Below are 23,830 nucleotides of genomic sequence, written 5' to 3'. Positions count from 1 at the left end.
GAATCCGAATCCGTATCCGAATCCTGGTAACTTAGAATATGCCATATGGGGTCTCCAAAAATACCACCGACATAAAAAAAATCTATAGGCTAAAAATAGACAAAATTTTCAGTGATCAACTGCCTACAAATTTGACCCTGGTGGTGTACAAAATACTGAGTATACAAAAATGTGATCTCCCATAAGCACCAAAATTTTATTGTTAGACCCATGTTTGACCAACTATGACCAAGATCTTGACCATCTCGAAATACCACCAAACAGAACCACATGCATATCTTCAAAAGGGTATCCTTAATCCAATCGTTAATCCATTAGTAACATAAGATCTGTGACCACTACCATGTCTGATTTAGCACTTACAGAAACCATTGATGCTGAAAAGTGAACTCTGCAATGTTGAGTTCACCTCATATCTCACAAACTATACCTGTTGAATCCCAAGTATGATTTTTGAAGAAATTCATTTCGGTTGTCAATAATACAAATATAGATATTTTATGTTTTTAGAAAATTTTGGATATGATACCAGTAGACATGGAATATATTATAGTAGTAGTAGTTTTTAAAAATATAATATTAATTTGAGGAGTAAAGTTAGATCTCAAAATAATTCAAATAAGTTGGAAAAATGGATTTGCATACATAAGCTTGGTTTAGGTTTTTAGAAAATTTGGATATGATACCACTGGACATGGAATATATTGTCGTAGTAGTACTTTTTTTAATATATAATGTTAATTCGAGAAGTAGAGTTAGTTCTAAAAATAAGCTTAATAAGTTGTAAAAATGAGTTTTCATACAAAATCTTAGTTCTATGTGGTTTCGCAGATTATTACTAGTGAAGCTATAAATTTTAAAATGAGTGCTGAAACATTGATCTTCTAGATAAACAATAGAGCTTGCCTAAGATCTTACTATTTCCACATCAAACGCTTTTCGGGGCAGCAACAATCTTTGATAGGCTCGTTGAAAGTTGAAACAGAAGCCTCTTACTTGACAAGCATGTACATGATAAAAATGCTTTGGGTTGTAGCTGATGGGTGGTTGTATGGCACAATATCCAGAGCAAGTCTACTGAGCAATGATATATAGTCAGTTACCTATTGTGTAAATTGCCATTATTATTGGTTTGTTCAATGTTTCTATTTCCTTTTTATGGGGAGTGGGTAGGGGGCGGAATGCAACAGGAATCCATCAAAGACTCGTGAGAATAGATTCTGTATGGATCCTTTGGAGATCCAAGCTGTATCCCTTCTGGATACCGATCCATGAAGGATCCAAGGTGTATCCAAGAAGGATTCAAGATATGAATCCAAGATTATCTAGAAAAGAAGGGGGCAAGATCTAGTAACATAGTTTTCAGTTTATGATGGGACCGAATGATGACTAGTTAGAATTTTGGATTCATGCAACTCATAATAGCAACCTTTTCATTTATAAGTGATAACATCAGAGATCAACGTTTTTGTAGCATTTTCATTTTGTAAGTTTTTTAAATATATGCTGTGTCGGAAAAGATGACATTCCTCATCCAGCCAACCATTTAATAACATTTCCAGTCTACTTTTGTCATTGGCTTCAATTATACTAAACGATCTTCTGCTAAAAAATGAGTTGCACCATGCTTTGTATCCCAGAATGCTGTCAAATAGAGAGTCAGCAAGGCGATCAAGAAGAAGAAAACAAGCACACTTGACTGATCTTGAGATACAAGTAACATCTGCTATTTCCAGTCATGTCTATAACCTTTTTGTCCATATGATAGTTTACTCTTCTTGTTTCCATTCTCTACTGAGGAGTTATATTTGGTATAATGTCTTAACAGGTTGCCCAGTTAAGAGTAGAAAACTCCTCTTTATTTAGTCGCTTTACGGAGATCAATCAAAAGTACAATGAAGCTTCTGTTGATAATAGGGTACTGAAGTCTGATGTGGAAGCACTGAGAGCAAAGGTTTGCAATCATTAGCTTTGATTTATTTCCAGTCTTAATGTGACAGTATCATACTTGATTTCAGTGGGATACAATTTTATGTTCTTGTCGCATTTTTGATAGACCATGGCAACTAGTGAATTTTTTAAAATTAATTCATCACTTACATTTATGAGAATCAAAGTTATATTATGAGAGCTGTCTTCTGGCCTAAGTACGCAACCATATAATTCACTATTCTTACAAACATTTTGTAGACTGGTGGATAGAGAGGTCTAAAATACTTCATTCTGCAACAATTAGGACGGTTGCTTGGTGAACAAATGATTCCTGTGCCCGTTTTCATCAGGGGGTTATGCATAGTAAAATCTCAGAAAATTAGGTTTACATTAAATTCCTTGAAGTCACTATGTAAGGTCACCAACGTTTTGTGAATCACTAAATTATATTTTAGATTCCTAACCAATTCTGTGTAATAGTGATAAACATTGTCTATATTGAATATTCGGATGCACTGATTTCTCCCACAGAAACGCGGAAATTGGCATTCAACATCATTCAGAAAACAAAACATATCAGTTTTAACTAAGTAAATACAATAGCTTAAAGTACACATAGCAAAAGGTTTGGATATTTCAATTTTTTTTTTTTTTAGTTTTTAAATATGTAGGAACAGTTTCTAGTCCTATTTTTTCTTCAAATTTGTGGGGACTATTTGGTACATTTTCTCAAGGTTCTAAAATTGTGCAGCTGTTAATGAAAACCTCTCAAGGTACGAGAATTGATTATAAAATCTGTGGATTTGGTCTAAATCCAAGAGGATAATAGTTAGACGCTAACTTTATAATGTGTCATGTTGGCTCTCTGGATTGCTACAATATAGTCATCTGTTTTGTTCTTCCCTGCTAATGAAATTAAGAGAGCAGTGCAACCTAACCAAAATCCATTATATGGATTTAAACTATTGATGCTGAAGCTTCTTGCATAAAAGTGCAATCAGATGGGAGCATTTTCTAACATTTTTGTAAATGCGTAATCTGTTAAAATAAAAATATATTAAATGATAAAAATGTTAAATACATCGTTAAATACGGGAGCCCATAAAATTGTGAAAATTCGAGAAACCCCGAATCACTACTGCAGCAACTGATTAAGTTCTTTCTATTTGTTAATTACCAAACAAATTATTTACTACTTCCTACAATGAATACCGAAACTAATACACTGCAGCCTTCACCATTTAAATTATATGCAAAAACAAGAAACTGAGCAAGAAAGAAATACATAACACATTACATCGTTATTTTTGGACAAATGTCCCTGGAAAAACCCAATGCGGGAAAACCAGTGCAATAGCTGAGGGTTTGTATTATTAAGCAATAGTTTTCTGAATACAATCTCTGGATGCCTTGCTGTCTATCTAGTATAGAGAATATGACTGACAGAAGATTAGTGAGAAATACCTCACACTATCATTGGTGATCCCGACTGTTCCAGAAATAGAATGGCTTGTCCCTAGCAGCCTCTGCGTAGTTTCTGCTCAATCACTGTGTTGTTTTGCGTCACTGCTTCTAGGGTCTGCGTCACTCCTTTTGGTTGATCTTTTTGCTTCTGGAACTTCGACTTTTGACCTCCCACTCTCACACCCCGGCTTCTGGCTTCAGAACTCGACTTCTCCAACAAAATATGGATCTCCTCTCAGGCTTTGCGCTGCTTCTATGTTAGCCTACGCTGCCCAGTGCATCCTCTGCGCTTCCTTTTCTGGATTTCTCTCTGCCTCCTTTGCGATGTATTCTCGGATCAAGAAATTCTCCAACCGAAACTATCCCTGCCCCTCACTGCAAGAAATCAATTCGATCTTCTCTATAGAAACTGTTGCGTTTCCCTCTTTGAGAAATTCGATCTCTTGATCTCTCACTGATTGTGTTTTCCAAATGCCCATAAAGCCTCCTCATATAATCCTTCTGTTGAGAACCAATGGCCCAGATTAGATTCTAATCAATGGCTTAGATCATTTTGGCTTCATCCTCGTCTTCTTCTAGAAGTTTCACCTACAGTTAGATTAATAATCTTTAATTATTTTAATTTCCTAAGTTTAGACTTAGGCACCCATTAAAAAATAACTATTTTAATAAAACTGTCTCCGGGTGGAATTTCCCAAAACAATTTCTAGGTATTGTGGAATACATGTGTCCAAGCCTCCCTGCAAATTTTGAGGCTTAGAGCACATCCGATGCTACCTGAAATCAACACTCCCTCTTAGCAAGGAATGTGCTCTAGTAATGCAACCTGCTGAAGCATCACCCTTCTCTGTAACATCTCCCTTTGCGCTACTGATGTCTGTCATCGCTACCCACCAACCACTGTGCAAATGTTGCATCTATATTGTTGTTGACCTTGCCACTGCCAACACTGCATCTATATTGCAACCTTCTCCAATTGTTGTTGCTACTACATCAGCAATGGAAAAGCATCCAAAACATTGAATAGGTGTTCAGCATGATGCATCTGTTGCTGGAGTTCTGACAGCTGCTAATCTCTGTGCTAACCCTATGAAGCCTCTACGCTGCTGCTAACTCTGCTCTGTGTCAACTGCACTGTTACCAACTCTAGCTTTGCGCTGCTCAGTGTCTGGCGCTCCTAACCACTGCAACTGTCACTTTGACACTCCTCTGCACCAACTGACACTGGTCCATCTTGCTAGTTCTGATATGGGTTCTTGTGGCAAGGTATTGATCCAAGAGGTGGAATCCTCAAGGATCCTGCCCATCTGCGGTTCTTTGGAACTATAGTTCTAAGTCACCCCACCTCTGGGCAATCATGGCAAACTCCTCCTTCTCGATCTTTGCAGATGCAGCCTTCGGATCATGCTTCTCATCCTTGTCCTTCATCTTGAGAGGACACTATGTAGCGTAGTGACCAAGTTCACCACATCGGAAGCACTTGATCTTCGAAACATATTTCTTCTTCTTCCGCTGCTCCTGCTACCCCTCATCCTCCTCCTCTGGCTTCGTCCCACTACTTGCTTCTACTATCAAGTTTGCACTTGACTAAGTCTCTCCTCATCACTTCCTGTTGAAGAGAAATCCACATCCCTTCCCAGTCTGGCAATCTCTCTTTGCCTAGGATACTCTTGACAAACACTTTCTATTCTTCTGAGACTAAGTTTAGGGCCAACCTCACCATGTCGGTAGGCTGAGGTGTTGACCCCATGACTGCCAATGAGTCTCGGATCTCTTGAATCTTCGTAAGGAACGAATCAATGCCTTCCCCCTTCTACATTTGCGTGGATCTCATCTTTTGCTCCAAGTAGATCTTCCGTTGCTCGAAAGATCCTTCGTATAGCGTGGTCAAAGCTTCCCACATCTGCTGAGCAGTATCCTTGCTGGCAATGTGACACACTACATGATACCTCACTCTGTCGAGGATCAACCTCTTGGCCTTTGCCATCTTGGCCTTGTACTTCTTGAGCGGATCTGGATCTGTAGGTACAACCACCACACTGTCGACATAGGTTTTGAGATCGTGCTCATCCAGAAGGCATGAGATCCTTGCCTTCTAGATCAAATAGTTGGATGCACCCTCCAACCGATCCTGATCTCGCAACCCATTAGCTAGCATATCTGCCAACGAAATGTCGAACTGCTTCCTCTCCCCTCTGCGTTGCTACTGAGTTGGCCTACACACTCCCTGCTGGAGTTAGTAGATCTGCTGCTCCCTGTTGTTGCTTAATAAATGAGAAATCAAATTTCCCACCTAGGAATTCTATGAGGAAGAAATGCCCTCAATAGTGTCTCTCTTCTTCCTTCTGACATTTTTCTGCCCCAACAACTGCTGCAGAAAACCGCGTCACACCAAAAAATTCTCTGCGCTGCTCTCTCTGACACTGGCAAACTTCGATCTGGAAATCTCTCTCTGTCGACTCACTTAGAGAGAGATTTTCCCACAAAAATTTTGTCCTACTTGTCTGGACTGCGCAATCCCTCTAGGGATTCGATTCGCTGCCTACGCATCACTTCGACCCTCCTCTTTAGCGCTGGGCTCTTCCGACTCTACTCTCTTATGTCACCTGCAGCTCTGATACCATGTGAGAATTCGAGAAACCCTGAATCACTACTGCAGCAATTGATTAAGTTCCTTCTATTTGTTAATTACTGAACAAATTATTTATTGCTTCCTACAACAAATACCGAAACTAATACACTGCAGCCTTTACCAATTAAAATTATAAGCGGAAACAAGAAATTGAGCAAGAAAGAAATACACAACACATTACACCGTTATTTTTGGACGAATGTCCATAGGAAAAACCCAATGCGGGAAAACTAGTGCAGCGGTTGAGGCAATGTTGCACGAAGCGGGAGCGAAGCGGAAGCGGAAGCGGGAGCGCGGAAGCGGAAGCGGGAGCGCGGAAGTGTCATTTTCCAAAAATCTAGGAAGCGAAGCGTCCGCGGAAGCGTCTGCTATATATATATATATATATTTTTATATTTTTTTGCATTTATACTCAAAACAAACATCCCAAATACCAAATTAATTGTAGAAGACATGAAAACATGCATATTTTTGCATAAATCAAGATAGATATGGCATCCATGATTCCATTGTAGTTACTAGTATGTACAACAATCATCTATATTCTAGCTATTACAAACATACATCAAATTTTTAAGCATATTATAAAACATAAAACATTTAAGCATATTATAAAACATAAAACATAGAGCATATTATGATTTATCTAGCAAGTGAGCAACTGTCAACATTTGTCATGTCCAAAATTCAAATAATAATGTTTACAAAATATGTCACTTGGTCACCGCCAAGCCAAAAAGGTTCAAAATTCAAATTCACAAGTCTACAAGTCTAATGAGTAATCTATGACAAAAAGTAGTAGATTGTGAATATATCTACTAATCTCTCCTCCTTCCACCACGAATAGAACGTGGTGGCGGGCCTCCACGTGGTGGCAATGAAGAAGATGGTGCCTGTGGAAGTCGTGGCACTGAAACTGATGAAGAAGAACCCCCTGCTGTTGGTGTTGAACCATGGAACCTAGGAACCAAGGGACAAGATGGGGGTGGGGGTGGTGGCATATCAACACGGTCATCATCATCCTAGAATCGCTCAAAAAATTCATGCAAAAAAAAAACACTAGTCCAAGCTCTCCTCTCTTCTCCTCTCCTTCTTCACTCCTCCAAGCTCTCCTCTCTTCTCCTCTCCTTTCCTCTCTTCTCTTCTCCTCTCCTCTCTTCTCTTCTCCAACTCTCATAAACTCAAAGTGAGAAAATGAGGAATGAATGGGGGCTTTATTCTTTTCATTCCTCACCCTAAACTCACCCTAACCCACCCCCTCAATGCTAACTTAAGTTAACTTTAAAAAAAAATTAAAAAAAATGATGTATTTTTCCCTTGCCCGCGCGGTTTTGGAGGAAGCGCTCCGAAGCGTTGCGTGAAGCGCACGCTTCCAGGCCCAAAGCGTGGCGCTTCGGAGGCCCGAAGCGCCATCCGAAGCGCGCTTCGGGGCCCACGCTTCCTAAAATCCAGGAAGCGCTTTAAAAAATCCGAATCGCGCTTCGCAGTTTTTGGAATCGCGCTTCCTGGGGCGCTTCCGGAACGCTTCCATACGGAGCGCGATTCCGGCCTAGGATCCGGGGGGGGGGCGCTTCCTGCAACGTTGGGTTGAGGGTTTGTATTAGTAAACAGTTGTTTTCTGAATACAAACTCTGGATGCCTTGCTGGCTATCTAGTACAGAGAATATGACTGACAGAAGATTACTGAGAAATACCTCACACAATCACTGGCGATCCTGACTGATCAAGCCACAGAATGGCTTGTCCCTAGTAGCCTCTACGCAATTTCTGCGCAATCACTGCATTATTCTGCATCACTACTTCTAGAGTCTGCATCACTCCTTATGGAACTTCGACTTCTGCCCTCTCGGTCTCGCACCCCAGCTTCTGGCTTCATAACTCGACTTCTCCAGCAAAATACAGATCTCCTCTCAGGCTCTGCATTGCTTAGTGTAGCCTTTGCGCTGCCTTTTCTGGATCTCTCTCTGCCTCCTTTGCGATGTATTCCCGGATCAGAAAATTCTCCAACCAAAACTATCCCTTCCCCTCACTGCAAGAAATCACTTTGATCTTCTCTCTAGCAACCGTTGCGCTGCCCTCTCTGAGAAACTCGATCTCTTGATCTCTCACTGATTATGTTTTCCAAATGCCCATCAAGCCTCCTCTTATAATCCTTCTGTTGAGAACAAGTGACCCAGATTAGATTCTAATCAATGGCTCAGATCATTTTGGCTTGATCCTCGTCTTCTTCTAGAAGTTTCACCTACAGTTTGATGAATACCCTTTAATTATTCTAATTTCTTAAGTTTAGACTTAGGCACCCATTAAAAATAATTAATGATTTTAATAAAACTATCTTTGAGTGGAATTTCCCAAAACGATTTCTCGTATTGTGGAATACATGTGTCCAAGCCTCCCTGCAAATTTTGAGGCTTAGAGCACATCCGATGCTACCAGAAATCAACAAAAATATGGCACAACTATATATGTATGTTCCTTGAACACTTGCAACATCATTTTAGTGATGTACACCACAACTGTATACGTATGTTTCGTGCACACTTGCAACATCATTTTAGTGATATAGCATCATATGCAAAGCAATATTGGAGGCCCTAACCTTGATTCTAAGCAATGAGCAGCATTATAACATTAGCAGTGTTGGTATGATCATATGGCATCTTCGAAATATATGTAGAAGTCTTCTTGATTGATGTATCTCTCTATGGCATTGTTGCAGTTCAATATAATGGTAATATTTGTATGTTTTAACCCTAATGTCAAGTATGGCAGGCCATTGATGATAGGATTATGTAACAACATTGTCAATGAATCTTGTTCACAAACAAAGTTGTGAACAAGACATATATAGGCCCTGGGAAGCCTGCTGCTATATGTACTTTGTATATCAGCTAAACAATTGATGAAATCTAATAGAAGAAGAAGAATTGAATTCTGGGCTTTCCCTATTGTGGGGTTTTTCCTTGGTCTTTGACCAATCCTGGTGTCTCTGTGTGAATGCTTTTCTTCTTCTGTTCCTTTTATTTTTGTTGCATTGTCATTGATATTGTTCTTTCTACATAATTGCATATGATTTAATGATGTTATAATGGTATGGGGTGAACTCAAGATGTAAATGATGGAAATTATATTAACGCAATTATCTAAAGAAAAGAACAATATAGGCCTCAGAGAAAAATTAACATGGTATTAGAGCTGGGTAGAAGAAAAGTCATGGATATCACCCCTACAAAGACACCATTGACGGAAGCAAGTAAAGATGGCAGAGACTTAAAGAATCCTAGGGTTTGAAGGAAACCCTATGCACACTTGTTACAACTTGGTGGATAACATAAGATTGGGGTTTGGAAGAAACCTTGAAGCATGCTTGGAGATGTTGAAAGCTTGAAGTCCCAAAACCCTAGCTTGATAAGTATAAGCACCTGTGCCAAGTTCAGCATAATTCTAGATTCAGTTTAGGAAATAGTAATCCTCATCTAGTAATGAGCCATATTTTTCATTGATCTTGTGAGACAAGGAATTAAATGCACCAGTATAATAGGCAAGCTCCAAAAGGAGATCATTTGTGGGCCCTTCTTCATACTCCTTCCTTATGCTGTCGAGGTTTGACCTGCTCTTGTTATAAAAATTGAGTATGAAGTCCTCGTTCTTGTGCTCTATCAGATGATCACAAAGCTCAGACCACGAATCCAATCTTTCCCATAGGTCTTATTCTTCTTCGAGGCTAATGTCGTGGATATTTTCTTTTTTCATGATCTTGCATATAACGCGGAAATGGAGTCGCCAAGGTGAATTAAAAATGCCTTCACAAATGCCTGCTTCACCCTACAAGCATTGACTTTGAAGTTCAATGAGGAACTAGGACTTCGTTCTTCCAATGGAGTCGCCAAATGATATATCAATAATGTCGTATGGGGAACAAAGCACACATTTCGTGATCCCGACAATGGCGCCATAAATGTTACCACTCAAACAAGCAGGGGACCTAAAGAAGTTCCTGCAATGGTGGAGGCTTAGCCCACTATCACCACAGCTAAATCTCCTTGCTCTTTACAGACTTTCAATGATGGGAGGAGTCCCGGTAGTGTAGAGATCACTTGTAAAGTATATGTCAATGGATAGGTGGAAAATGACCTTGGAAACCCTTTCCCAAGGATGGAGTGAAGAATGGAACTTGCTTTCTCTTTAAGCAAGGGACTTGGTCCTGCAGGGGTCAGGGGTGAGGATTGGAGGGTTGAGGAAGAAGGAATAGGCTTAAAGGCGATTTTCTCAATCCCTATAATTCTTGGGAAATTTGTTTTCCCAAATGGTCCTTGACAAATAATCTTTATTGAGAAGTGGGACCACATGGGGCCAAGTGGACCCAACCTAGGTTGGGGATGGAATTCAACAACCAATGATGTTCCTATCCTAGACAAAGTGAAGGAAAAGGACCAAACAAGAATATTTACTTCAAAAGGTTGAATTGATCTTGTTGAGATCTAGCCTTGGGGATGCCTAGGCAAAATTCGATCCTAGATCTAGGGCTTGGGATTCTCGGAGATTCCGCCGTTAGAATTGCCTCAAATTTGGAGGAGAGGGAGGGGACCCACCAGTGCAGTAGCTTGTAGGAGATCAAAAGTTTCCTTGGTTCAATTCCTAGGAAATTGATGCCCTAGGTGACCTAATGGGACTAGACCTAGGGAAAAAGGGCAAAAGGGTAAAAAGAGGGTTAAAATGATCACTCTTTTTGAGGGATCAATGCCTAATTCACTTGGGGATATGGAGTCAAGGATGATTATGAGTAAGAACTTGGTTTCTTGATCAAGGAGGCCCGGAAAGTTAGCTTCATCCAATATTTTGAGAGAAAGAAAAGAAAAGTGATCTTCAAGCATTTATACTTCAAAGCAAATGATGCAAGCTTATCGAGACAAATAATCTCTAGGACATTTCATTCATAAAATGTTGGTCCATACATTAAATTAGCTCAAACATGCTTAATTCCACATTTCAATTATGCAACAACTAGCCCTAATTTTAGTAGTATGTAGCAACAAGAATAACAACGTCAAAATTTACTTACAACGTTACAGAATATATCCAACCAACATTTCATTTGCAAGACAAAAAAAATAGCCCAGATTCATATGTCAAAATTCATCCATCTCCAAAAATATCCTCCAAGGAAACAAATGCGAAGTTCTTTATGATTAGAGAGATCCCAAGTCAAGTGATGATCCAAATGAATGTATCTAACATCAATATATATCCTCCTAAGGAATTCGAATTAGCCTATGGGCCTACATTAGCCCCTAATGATAAAATAATGTGCAAATGAAACCCCTATTGGTGACAAGCCCACCAAACTAGCTCACGAGTGGAAAAATAAGCCTCAAAAGGGGCCAAATAATAATATGTACATGTCGTGGGGCCCTCCAAAGGCCTAATAATGTCTTGAAGTGCCATACTGAGGAACAAATTCCTCGGAATATGATGGACAAGGGGGTGGCCCCTTGTTCTCCAAGTAGTAGACCTGTGGTGCTCCTAGTGGGTCTGCAGGCACATAAATGACCCCATAGGTATCCATATGAATCGGAGATGCCTGTAGATCCTCTGCAAGGATCTGAGTGGTGGAATGGATGTTGCCATGACGTCGTACAAGTCCTGGGACACCTGCCAAGAGTGTGGGGCTCCTGTGGGGCCCTGCTGGGCATAATGTACCAAGCATATTATCATCATCCCAAAAGTGGATAGTCTTTGAGCATTGATGAATATCTGTGGAGTGTTGTTAGCTGCTATGGGGGCCAATGGCTCTCTATGCACACCCTATATGTGCTAATGTAGACCTTTGGGGGTTAGGATCCCATATGGGGAGACTAAACCCAAATGGAAACCACCTGTAATCCTGCATAAGATCCAATGTGTCCCTTAGGCTTCCAGTACAACCAGTCATTAAAATAATCATGTAAAAGAGTTATCAAACCATGGATAACAAAGTGGGCGCTTCATAATGGCATGCCCTTCTGTAGTGGACTTTGGCATGTGTTAGTGTCTCCAAGCTCCAAAGGGGGTTAACCAAGTACCTTATTAGGTGGTTTCAGCGCTTAAAGGGGATAGTTTGTACAAGGTACATCTCTCTAATGGGCGTGGAAGGTGATAAATAAGTGGAATGGAGTAGGGAATGAGAGGGGAAATCCTGGGCCACATATTGGGGCATAGGGGTAGCTATATAAGGGGAAGCCCACACCTGGGTATGTAATGTGTATGAGGGAGCAATCGTGGTACATGAGGTGCCTCGACCTTGATTTTTCCACCTTTATTTATATGCCTTTTTCCTTTTATGAATTTTCTTTAATTAACTGGTCGGGGCTCAAAGCACAAGAGCATGATGCGTAAGATATAGCAGCGATTACCCCCTTTTAGGTAGGCTGGTTCATTGCCCTCCAGGGGTTGGGACAATCATGGGTTTTTGAATGATAAAAGAGGCTCATTTAGGGCCTATGGAATCAGGGTGATGACTGTGGATTGGTGTAGAGCTCATGTATTGGCTTTTGCCCACGTGCTAATTATTTTGTTTCGACCATCTTTTGCATTTTGTGGTACAATTTCCCCTTAAATGAGGCCAATTATGCTTTTCCCTTTTTCTTTTAACTGCTTCAACCTCTGGGGCATCAATCTAGGCCTGACCCAAGGTGGGGGCAAGGGGATAGGGAGGTTGGCCCTATGTGGACCTAGAATGGAAATGTAGACCCAACTGGGAGAAATGATGAATGGGGTATAGTGAGTGGAAAGGGAGTAATATATGCGCATAAAGGAGTGGGACTACGCACCCAAAGTTGGGGTTTCCAAAGTAGTACCACTCTACAACGAAATGGTCAATAAAGGAGATCCCACGGGACTAAGATCCAAGGGTACCATCCAAAAGAGATCAAGGGGACAAGAGCACAAACTAAACCCACCCTTTCTACCAAACCCCTCCATGAATCCATACCTAGAAGTATCCATGATAAGTAAACCCAATACTCAATTACCAAATGACAAGACATACCTTTAGATTCAGGAGGCCCACCTTCAAACATACGATCGATATAGGTGGGTGAGGGATCACATGGCTTGCTCAGGTGGCGGAGAAGATGGCATAATGAGATAGTTGGTGGTTGGTGGCTGATGACCGTCTTGGAGAAATTTTTTGTCAAAGGGATATCACTCACAAAGTGGTGGTTAACAGGCTTCCCGAATCTAAAAGTATGCCTTGTCATTTGGTAATTGAGTATTGTAGTTTGCTTATCATGGATACTTTTGGGCATGTATTACTGGGGGGGATTCAGCGAAAAGAGTGGGCTAGGTCTATGCTCTTTTCCCCTAGACCTATTTTGGATGTTAAACTTGGACCCTAGTCCCATGGGATCTCTTTTACTGACCTCTGGGCGTTAGGGATGGTACTACATGGGAAAATGTGATTTTGGTTGCGTGGTCCCACTCCCTCATCCACATATATTACTCCCCTTCCATTCATTATAACCCCCTTCATCATTTCTCCCACCAGGGTCCACATAGGGTTAGCCTTCCTCTTCCCCTTGTCCACACCTTGGGTCGGGCATGTATTGATGCCTCGGAGGTTGATGCATCTGAAAAGAAAAGTAAAAGCATAATTGGCCACATTCAACAGGGAGATGTACCACAAAATGCAAAAGATGGTCGACATAGACACATTTATTGCGTGGGCAAAAGCTAATACATGAGCTCTACCCCATCATCATGGCCATCATCATAGTTCTTACATGCCCTAGATGAGCCTCCTTTATCATTTAGGAACCCATGATTGTCCCAACCCCTAGTAGGCAATGAACCACCCTACTTTAAAAGGGGTATCCACTATTATATCTTACACATCATGGTCTTATCCCTTGATCCCTGAGAAGTTGATTAAAGAAAAATCATAAAAGGAAAAAGACATATAAAGAAGGGTGGAAAAATCAAGGTCGGAGCACCTCATGTATCACGATTGCTCCCTCCTATACATTATATACCTAAGTGTGGGCTTCTCTTTTATTAGCTACCCTTGTACCCTAGCATGTGGCCCAGGGCTACGCCTTTTATTCCCTACTCCATCTCTTTATCACATGCCACCACCCTTTAAAGGATGTACCTTGTACATACTATCCCCTTTAAAAGTAGAAACCACCTAATAGGATGCTTGGTTAACCCCATTTGGAGCTTGGAGACATTAGCACATGCCGAAGGCCATTATGGAAGAGCATGCCATTATGAAGTGCCCACCTGTTGTCCATGGTTTGTAAGCTCTTTTACTCTATTTTCTTTGATGACTTGTACTGGAAGGCTAGGGGACACATTGGATCTTATGCAGGATTGCAGATGGTTTCCATTTTGGGTTTGGTCTCCCTATATGGGGTCCTAACCCTCAAGAGGGCTACATTGGCATATGCAGGGTGTGTGTTGAAAGCCATGGGCCTCCACAACAATAGACAACACTCCATAGATCCCCAAAGATGTTCAGAGATTGCTCGAGATTCACCTATTGGACGAGGAAAATGCACCTAGTTCACCATGCCCAACCGGCCCCACAGTTGTACCATGCACTTGGAAGATGACCCAGGACTTGTATGTTGATGTGGCATCACTTATATTATCATCTGAGCCCTTACAGATGGTCTGCAGGCATCTTCGATCTACTTGGAGACCCATTGGGTTATTTGGATGCCCCCACACCCACTAGGAGCACCACAATTTTATTGTTTGGAGAACAAGGGACCGCCCCCTTGTCCATCATTTTTGAGAGTCCTATTCATTAGTATGGCACTTATGGACATCATCAAACCTCTTGGAGGGCCCAATGACATGTATTATTCAACATTCAACCTCTTGAGAGGCTTAGTATTTTGTTTTTGAGCTAGTTTGGTGGGCTTGTCACCAAAAGTTAGTTATTTTGCACTTTATTTAATTTTAGTGGCTAATGCAGGTCTAATTAGGTAATTCGAACTCCTAAGGAGTGTATAAATAGGAGTGATGTGAATTCATTTTGAATCATCACTTGGATTGGATCATATCTACTTGTGAGATTTTCACTATCTTTTGAGGATGAGATTTTTGGGATGAATGGATGAATTTCGATGTTTGGTTAATCTTCTTTGTCTTAGAGCTTCTATGATTAGCATATCTTGGTGATTGGATATATTCTTCTTACATGTAAGTACTATGTTAATGCTATTTTGATTCTTTATGTTGTTGCATTCATGATATTGGGATTTTCGTTATTCTAGGGTTAATTTGCTGCTTTTCTTGGAACGAAATTGTGGAAATTGAATCTTTAAATAGTGATATATCATGTATGGGCCATGTTTGAATGAATGAATGCTCCTAGAGACATTTTGTCTTAATAAGTCACCAAATATTGTTGAACGAAGTATAAAGATCTTGAAGCTCCTTCCATTAAGCCCTAATGCCCAACGAAGTTGTTTTTTAGGCCTCCTTGACAAGTGGAAATAATTCTAAACTCAATATCTTCCATTACTCCCTCTCTCCCAAAGGATTAGGTGTTGGTCCTCCATAGGCGATCACCTTAAATCATATTTTTTGCACCTTTTCCTCCTCTCTAGGTCTAGCCACGCTAGGTCACCTAGGGAATCATTTTACCAACAAAATACCAATAGAAAATGTTCGATCTCCTTGCCTCTCCCGCGTTGGTATGTCCTCAAGGTCTCCTCCAAATTTGAAGAAATTCCGATAGTGGGATTGTGAGATATCCCAAGCCCTAGCCCTGAGATCAAACTTTGCACTAGGTCTCCCTAGGCTAGCACCTCATAGGATCATTTTGGCATCTTTAAGTGGAAATTCTTTCTATGATCCTCTTTCCCTCCTTGTTTAGGTTAAAATCGCCATTGATTGCTAAACTCTCTCCTCTCAACCTAAGCTGGGCCCACTTGGTCCCATATGGTCCCATTTCTCATCAAAGTCAACTCTTCAAATACAACTTGGAAATCCAAGTTTTGCATGGATTTTAGGGATTGGGAAGCTCCTTCACAAGTCACACTCCTTTAACCTAGCCCTTAAATCTTCCCCTCTCTCTCCTAGAAAGCCTTGTACCTTACTTAAAAAGCAAGCAAGCCCCACTCTTGACTCCCTTCTAGGAAATGATCATTGAGGTCACATCATATCCATTGTTGATCTATCCTTCACAAGTGACTCTCTATACACCGAGTCTCCTCCCATCAGTGAAAGTCCGTAAAGAGTAGGGAGCCTTAGCTGAGGTGACAGTGGGCTAAGTCTCTATCGTTGCCCTTGATATAACAGTTGCCCCTTTAGGATTCTCTTTCATGTCCCTTGCTATTTTGAGTGGTAACAAGCCTGTAACAACCACAATGTGGCTGATGTAGCCACACTGTGGCTGTTACAGGCCTTTGTGTGGCTTTTTTTTGTTGCGGACCTTTGCAATTAAAAAATTTACATTTTTTTAATATAATTTCTCTATCTTGAAATCAGCTTGTCATCCTCATTGATGATTCTTGATCCATAATTCCATGGCTCCTAAGGCTTAATCCAAGTCTAAAAGGCCTCTTGATGAACCCTGAGAATATGGTACCTGTGAAGATCCCGATTCTGACGGGAGAGTAAATTTTTTTAATATAATTTCTCTATCTTGAAATCAGTTTGTCATCCTCATTGATGATTCTTGATCCATAATTCCATGGCTCCTAAGGCTTAATCCAAGTCTAAAAGGCCTCTTGATGAAGACTAAGAATATGGTACTTGTGAAGATCCCAATTCTAACGGGAGATTCAAATGCAACTTTTTTCCCAGTGTGGTGTCTGGGGCATAAATAGATTAAAATAACACCTAGATAGAATAGTGGGTAGAGATGTGGTAATTTGTGATCATTGCCTTCCAAAAGTGACAATCAAAATGAAAGCTAATTTGGATTCCATTTAGGAACAAAATGGTAAGAGCAAGAATGAAGTGTGAGGCTGCAACAATGGGTGGATCTTAAACATACTCATAGTGCCAGCATGTTCCTATAGGTTCTGTGTCATCAAATGTTGTAGGAAATGCATCTCATATAGTATCTCTCCTTGCTTCCTTCCTCGCACTGGTCCGGGACCTCAACCAAGCTTGGAAAATTTTAATGAAAAAAAAGGAGGTAGATATGGTAGTTAGGATGTGTTAAAATTGGAAACTAGGGCGAAACTCCATGTGGGTCATCTTATTTATGGCAGCTGATATTTTTCTTGGATCCCTCTCATCGAGAGGTGTAGGATTGATCTAAAGATCATCCGATTCCGATAAGTATTCATGGAGTTATGAATTTATTTGCGTTATAAGACAATTTGTCAAGGTCGACCAGCAACCAAATAAACCCCACATGTGCTCAACGTTTTAGTATAAATAGAGGTGGCCTTCAAGTCATTTCAACACACTTGGGATCTCTTCCTCTCTCTACTTGTCTTTGGGTTTTAGTAGGAGGAGAGATCCTAAGGAATAACGTTGCCCTAATCCAGAGCGCAGAAAGCCGGAAAAGCCGGAAAAGCTAGAAAAGCCGAAAAAGCTGGAAATGCCGGAAAAGCCGGAACTGCCGGAAAAGCCGGAAAAGCCAGAACTGCCGGAAAAGACGAAACTGCTGGAAAATCCGGCATTGTTGGAAAAGCCGGAAAAGCCGAAAATGTTGGAAAAGACGGAACTGCTAGAAAAGCCGGAAAAGCCGGAACTGCCGGGACCGCTGGGACTGCCGGAATTGCTGGGAACAACCAGAACTGCTGGAATTGCTGGGAACAGCCGGAATTGCCAGAACTGCCAGGAACTGTCGAAACAGCCAGAGCATCTGTCTCCGAAGGAGAGCAGCATGCAAGGGACAACTAACTAACATTGGGACAATTGTATGGTACTTAGCAGCAAATACACCAAGCATGCAATGTTACAGCTAGCATGTAAGGGACAACTAGCATGCAACAACAAGCATGCTAAGGACAACAAGCATGCTAGGGACAACAAGCAAGCAAGGGACAACAAGGAAGTAAGGTGCAGCCAACACATAGGTCAGGATGGCAACATGGTGCAACAATGGCACATAATGCAGTACAATGATGGGTACATTCATGATTAATGAAGCATGATGAGATGTAGCATAGTGATGATGGGTGCAGCATGGTGTAGCGCGGTGAGGTGTAGCATGATGACGAAATGCAGCAGAACGATAGGTGAAGGAGTCACCTTGGAGAATTAGTTGAAGCAACATGTCTTCAACTGATCTCATGTATCATCTTCTTAGGATGATCTATGCTCTTATCTAGATAAGTCAAAGTGTTGACTTCTGTTGTAAATGTACTATCTCTCTTTCTCTCTGCTAAACTATTGAAGAACATATAAGAAGAATTGATCAAGGGTTTCCCCACATTGGGGTTTGTTCCTGGCTAGCGCCACATCTTGTGTTCTCTTGTCTTGGCTTGTCTCCTCTGATTATGTTTATGTTTTATCTGTAGTTTACTTTAATGCTGATGTGATTGCTAATCTAGAAAAGATATTGAGCTAATTGTGAAAATTGAAATAAATTGCTCTAACCATAGAACATACCTAAAATTAACAGGATGTTTTGGTATCATGATATCCTACCATTTAACTATGCAAAGTCACCCTTCTTTCAGCCTATGTTAGATGCAAATGCATCTGCTGGCTTTGGCTACAAAGCACCTTCCTATAATTCACTTAGGGAGAAAGACCTAAATGACCAGTTTGAATATGTCAAGGCATAGTTGGAAAATAGTAAAAACTCATGGAAGACCATTGGGTGCACAATTATGTCAAATGGGTGGATAGATCAGAGGGATAGAACAATCATCAACTTTATTGTTTCTTTCTCTAAAGGAACCATGTTTCTAAAGTCCATTGATGCAAATTCACATGTAAAGGACGTAAATCTATTTTTTTCAATGTTGTCAAAGATTGTGGAGGAAGCTAGGGTAAAAAATGTTGTCCAAGTAATCATGGACAATGTTGCAAATTATTTGGCAGCTGGAAGAATACTAACCTAAAAATATCCTACAATTTGTTGGAGCCCATGTGTTTCCCATTGCATACACTCTAATTTTAGAGGACATCATAAAGTTGTTGTGGGTGCAAGATGTTGTAGAGTGAAAACAAATGACCAAGTACATTTATAAGCATGCTTGGGTGCCGAGTCTTATGAGAGAATTCACAGAGGGTGAGCTTCTTTGGCCTACTGTCACACAGTTTGCCACTAATTTCCTCTCCCTCCAAAGCCTTTTAAATGAGTACCAAGCTTTTAGACAAATATTTTGTATCCAACAATGGCCATTTTGGAAAGATTGCACAAAACCAGATGCAATGGTTGTGAAGTTGTCTGTCTTCAAAGAGGACTTGTAGGAAGTCATTGAGTTTGTTAACTTAATCGAGCCCCTTCTGAAAGTAGACTTGAGGATCATGGATGGAGACAAGTCTCCAATGGGCTACATTTATGAGGTCATGGACAGGGCCAAAGAGACTATCAAGGCTTTTTATAGGGGAGATTCATCTAAGTATCTCCCTACATGGGAAATTATTGATTCTAGGTGGGACAGGTAGCTACATTCACCATTGTATGCAGCGGGAGCATATCTAAATCCAATCATATTCTCTAATGAGGGGTCTAATATTCAAAAAGATCCTTAAGTGATGAGAGGTGTCATAATATACATTGAGAGGATGTTCTCGAGCCAAGAAATTCAAGACAAAATCCATTTTCAGCGAGACATGTACAAGGGAGCATCTGACATGTTTGGATTTAACTCAACCATATGGCTTAGGGACAAGAAAATGCCATGTAAGATTCAATTTTTAAGAGACGTGACATTGCAAATGGAGACATTATCTATTTTTGGTTTTCTAATTATATTATGATTCATGGAGAATTTGCAAGTTGCTACCACATGTGATTTTTTTTATGAAATCATTTTTCAGTTTGCTTTTTAAAATTTTTAAATAGAAATCTCAATTGCGTTATTTTATAATTTATATGATCATATTTTATGAGATGATGTTATGAATTCTTGTGTAACCATGGTTTTATAATTGTGTTGGAAATGCCATTAATTTATCTTTTATGCAAAAAAATGAGATATTTTTTTATTTTTTTTGCTATTTGTCCAGTCTTTCTAGAGTCTTCTTGAGTCGGTGAGTGATATGCCAACTTAGTATTTACCAAGTACGATTGGTGCAACATTGCGTAAAACCTTCACAATATGTCAAAGAAACATCCATGTGGCAAGGTATTGGTATTCTTATTGCTTAGAGATAAAGATTACAATCTTCGGGACAGCTGCCATTACAAAACTACATATGCTCCTCAGGGCTACATAGGTATATAGTTGTCTTCAACATAACTAGCACCATTACATGCATTACATGAACCACCACCATTGCATGAACCGCCAAATTTCGACTTCAAGTAAATTTGGTTTTTATCATGAATTTCAGCGACTTTTAATTATTGTCATAATTCCAACAAATAAATGGGTCTTCTAATGTTCTTAATTTGTGCTTCTCAGAGATGTCCCCACTGTAGCTTCTAGAAGAGATTTCTTGTTGCCATAATATTTGTTGCTTAATCTTCTATCTTAGGAAGGATAATTGAATGTGTTGAATTAAACAATATACAGAAATAAAGAAAATTATTTTAACGTCCATGAAGCTAATGATAGCCTATGGGATAGATTGCTTCTTCATCTGGTTGATGTATTCGGTCTTTTCCCTGTGAAGCCTCACAATAAGCGCTCCCAACTTTTTGACAAACTCCTCGCTAAATAGATTATCGCAAGAGCTACCTGCCAGAATATATGTGTAACTTTCTCTGTTGTCTTTGAAGGCCTCGCATTCTAAAATGAAATGCTTTTTTGTTTCCACTTTTCCAGAAGAACAAAAAATACATACTCTTTCCTCCAATACTTCTTTTGGCCTTTTCCAGTGCCATGTTTCACAACGGAGTTGATGAGAATTAGTCTTTAATTGAGCAATAAGAGTTTTGGCTCTCCAAGAAATATTAGCCTCTATGTATGCTTTTTGTTGATGACTAACAGCGCAATATAATATTTTTTCTTTCTCCCTAGCTCCTTATCCCAAGTATACTTGTGGAACTTGTCCATAACAAAAGCTTTTATCTTTTTACTGTTTATAGGACACGTATTCAAGCAAATACCCTATTTCCTAAACCTTTAGTTATTTTGTTGCATCCAAATCTTTTTGCTTTTGCACAATGTGTCATTAACAGAGACACATTTGCAAATATCCCGATTTTTAATAACTTCTTAATATTCTATAGCTAGATAGCATTTTAATACTCTTCATACTCTTCATATGGGAGTAGATCATATCTTTGTTCAACTTCGTCACGACTTACCACAGTTTAGTTGTCAGATATTATGGCAGATGGCAACTTTTAAATATGTAAGAATTTCAAAGATCTCTCTGAAGAATCTCATATATATATATATATATTTTTTTTTTTTTTGACGCATGCAGATCCATAACCTTGGGGCTTTAGGTTTTCTCTGAGGCGAGGAAATTTAAAAAAAAATCGTGATTGAGATTGAGTGAAGTGTAAATTTCACCCTCGCAGAATGTGGAGTAGTCTGCATTATCATTTCAAATGAAAAATGCTCCGCATGTGGATAAAGGAAGCTCTAAGAATTACTATGATTTTAGCAGAGTTGTGTATGTGTGGAATGAACAATGACTGTAGAAAGAAAAGAGTGAAAGATATAGAAAGGAATTATATTAATGTCCATGGATGAGCAAAGTATGTCAATGTAACTCAAAATTACATGCAGCGGAACAGAAAAGTGGTAAAGAACCCTAGGAACTGAAACACTGATGCTAAAAACAACGTGAACAAAATGAACATGGTAAACATAGGGATGGAGTAAACCCAAAAATGGTTATACCTAAACGTAACTGCGATCATCGTCGTATTATATGGTCCTCGACTTGCACCAGATGCTTGCATGAAACCTACTTGTTAATCCACAGGTTTATAAAGTTATTCTGAAATAAAATATGTTGTTTGTTTGTGAGATTTAAATTTGTTTCTTAATATTCTAAACCCTAGTTTGGCATTACTATTTTCAGGTGAAGATGGCTGAATCTATGGTGCCCAAGGCAGTTGCTGCAGCAACTGCAGGGTTTCCGCCTCAAAATTCATCACAGGTTCAATCAGCTGTCGGTCTACGATACAGAACTGGAATTTTTGACTCGCCTGCAACCAATGTCTTGCAAGGAGAGGATGGTCTTTACATGAATATAGCACAATCCACTGGAACCGGAGGTTCATCACTGACTTGTGCTATATCTGACATGAATCAACAGAACAACGAATTGCAGATTCAACACACTGGAAGTAAAATGGGGCGTACACCCTCAATGCAGCGGGTTGCAAGCTTGGAACATTTACAAAAACGTATCCGTGGGGGAATGACTTGTGGATCCATGCCATGGGGTGGAGCTTGGGATGTTGATGGCTCACAAGTGATTGAGCACAGTGAACACTAACATGAATTCTGTATGACCATGAACCTCAAACTTCCAACAAGTCTCTCTTCGGTGTCTAAAGTGTATCGTTTCACATCTATGTACCATTCAAAATATTATAGCCCGTTTATGCTAGCATGTGATATGGATTTATAGGGTAAGTATTGCTAATGTTGCTTTTGTTCAAATGTACATATTTACACTCATCATAACTTTGATGTGCATTGCTGGTTTTACGGAATTGTTGTACAACAGCAGCATATGCAATCGGTTTCCTTCCGTACCCACTTAGCGGTGCGTGGGCTTCCTTTGGTTGAAAATGTTGAAAGTATCACATTAAAATCGAGCTACACATACATCAAGACTATTGGATGTACCGTCTAAGTCCAAAAATAGGTGATAGGTAAGAGAAGAACCCCTGCTGGCATGAGAAAGGGGTGAAAACGCAGTTGCTTCAGCCCATACTTGAATGAATGAATGCTTTTTAATAACGTCCAGGAGACCTCCCAGTTTAAGGGACCACCGACTGTTACTTAATCTGTGTTTAGATTTTTTTCTATTTTGATTCTGTGGTTATGGATCTTGAGTAAAAAAATTCGTTGTTTTGTGAAGTTTTGTCTCCTAAAAACAACAAAAACAGCTAACTGAGCCTGAGCCTGTTCACCTTTAAACTGTTATCAAACTAATAAAGAATAACTTCATACTCAAAACTCACTGAGACTGTTCACTTTTAAACTGTTATCAAACTAACAACGAATAACTTGATGGGCTATACATTCTTTGATAAAACACCAACTAAAAACTATCTAAATCTCTCTGAAAATGACAACTGAACAGCCAATATGATCTAATTACAGCAGTTTCTTCTGGACCAAACAAATTGTTCAACTCATGAAAAGTTGCTCGACGATGGCCTTTCCGTTAAATATAATGTTTGTTGGATGATGACATCCCATATCCCTCCACCCAACTTTTAAATCATTAATTGGTCTTCAAACACAATGCCTTTCCATTGTAATGCCGAGAGGTAAAAAACATTATACTTCATAACAACCAAGCCGAAAGGTTTTTTGCAACTCACAATTTTAGAAAACATGCTTAGCTTATGACAAAGCGCACGACAGTAACTTGTTAGCCCGGTTGATCCTTTACAACTCAACTGCTACGGAGAATTAGTCATCCAAGTATTGAAGACTTAGGAGAGTGGAATGTCTAATTATTGTGACATCTTTAGAGTCACCTTTCTTTGTCATCATCAAAATTCCACTTCGGGTTAGTATGATCAGCCGTTAAACA

At 39.8% G+C, this 23,830-nt stretch overlaps 1 protein-coding gene across 1 annotated transcript in view; it reads left to right on the top strand.

The window, feature by feature from the left end:
• LOC149175916 (light-inducible protein CPRF2-like) overlaps positions 1-23,093 on the top strand; it is a 240,119-nt gene extending 217,026 nt beyond the window's left edge. Inside the window, exons 4-6 of the mRNA XM_089419794.1 lie at positions 1,641-1,716; positions 1,829-1,954; positions 22,136-23,093. Coding sequence (XP_089275920.1) covers positions 1,641-1,716; positions 1,829-1,954; positions 22,136-22,555 — 622 coding nt within the window. The 3' untranslated portion in view covers positions 22,556-23,093. The remainder of the gene's footprint in view (positions 1-1,640; positions 1,717-1,828; positions 1,955-22,135) is intronic.
• The last annotated feature ends 737 nt before the right edge of the window (positions 23,094-23,830 follow it).

The sequence above is a fragment of the Pinus tabuliformis genome, chromosome 4_1 (genome assembly GCF_031772625.1).
Source record: "Pinus tabuliformis cultivar Carrire ecotype Pingquan chromosome 4_1, CPIR1, whole genome shotgun sequence".
In the NCBI taxonomy this organism is placed as follows: domain Eukaryota; kingdom Viridiplantae; phylum Streptophyta; class Pinopsida; order Pinales; family Pinaceae; genus Pinus; species Pinus tabuliformis.
The sequence above is the reverse complement of the archived record's forward strand: the minus strand, read 5'-3'. Positions and strand labels throughout refer to the sequence as shown.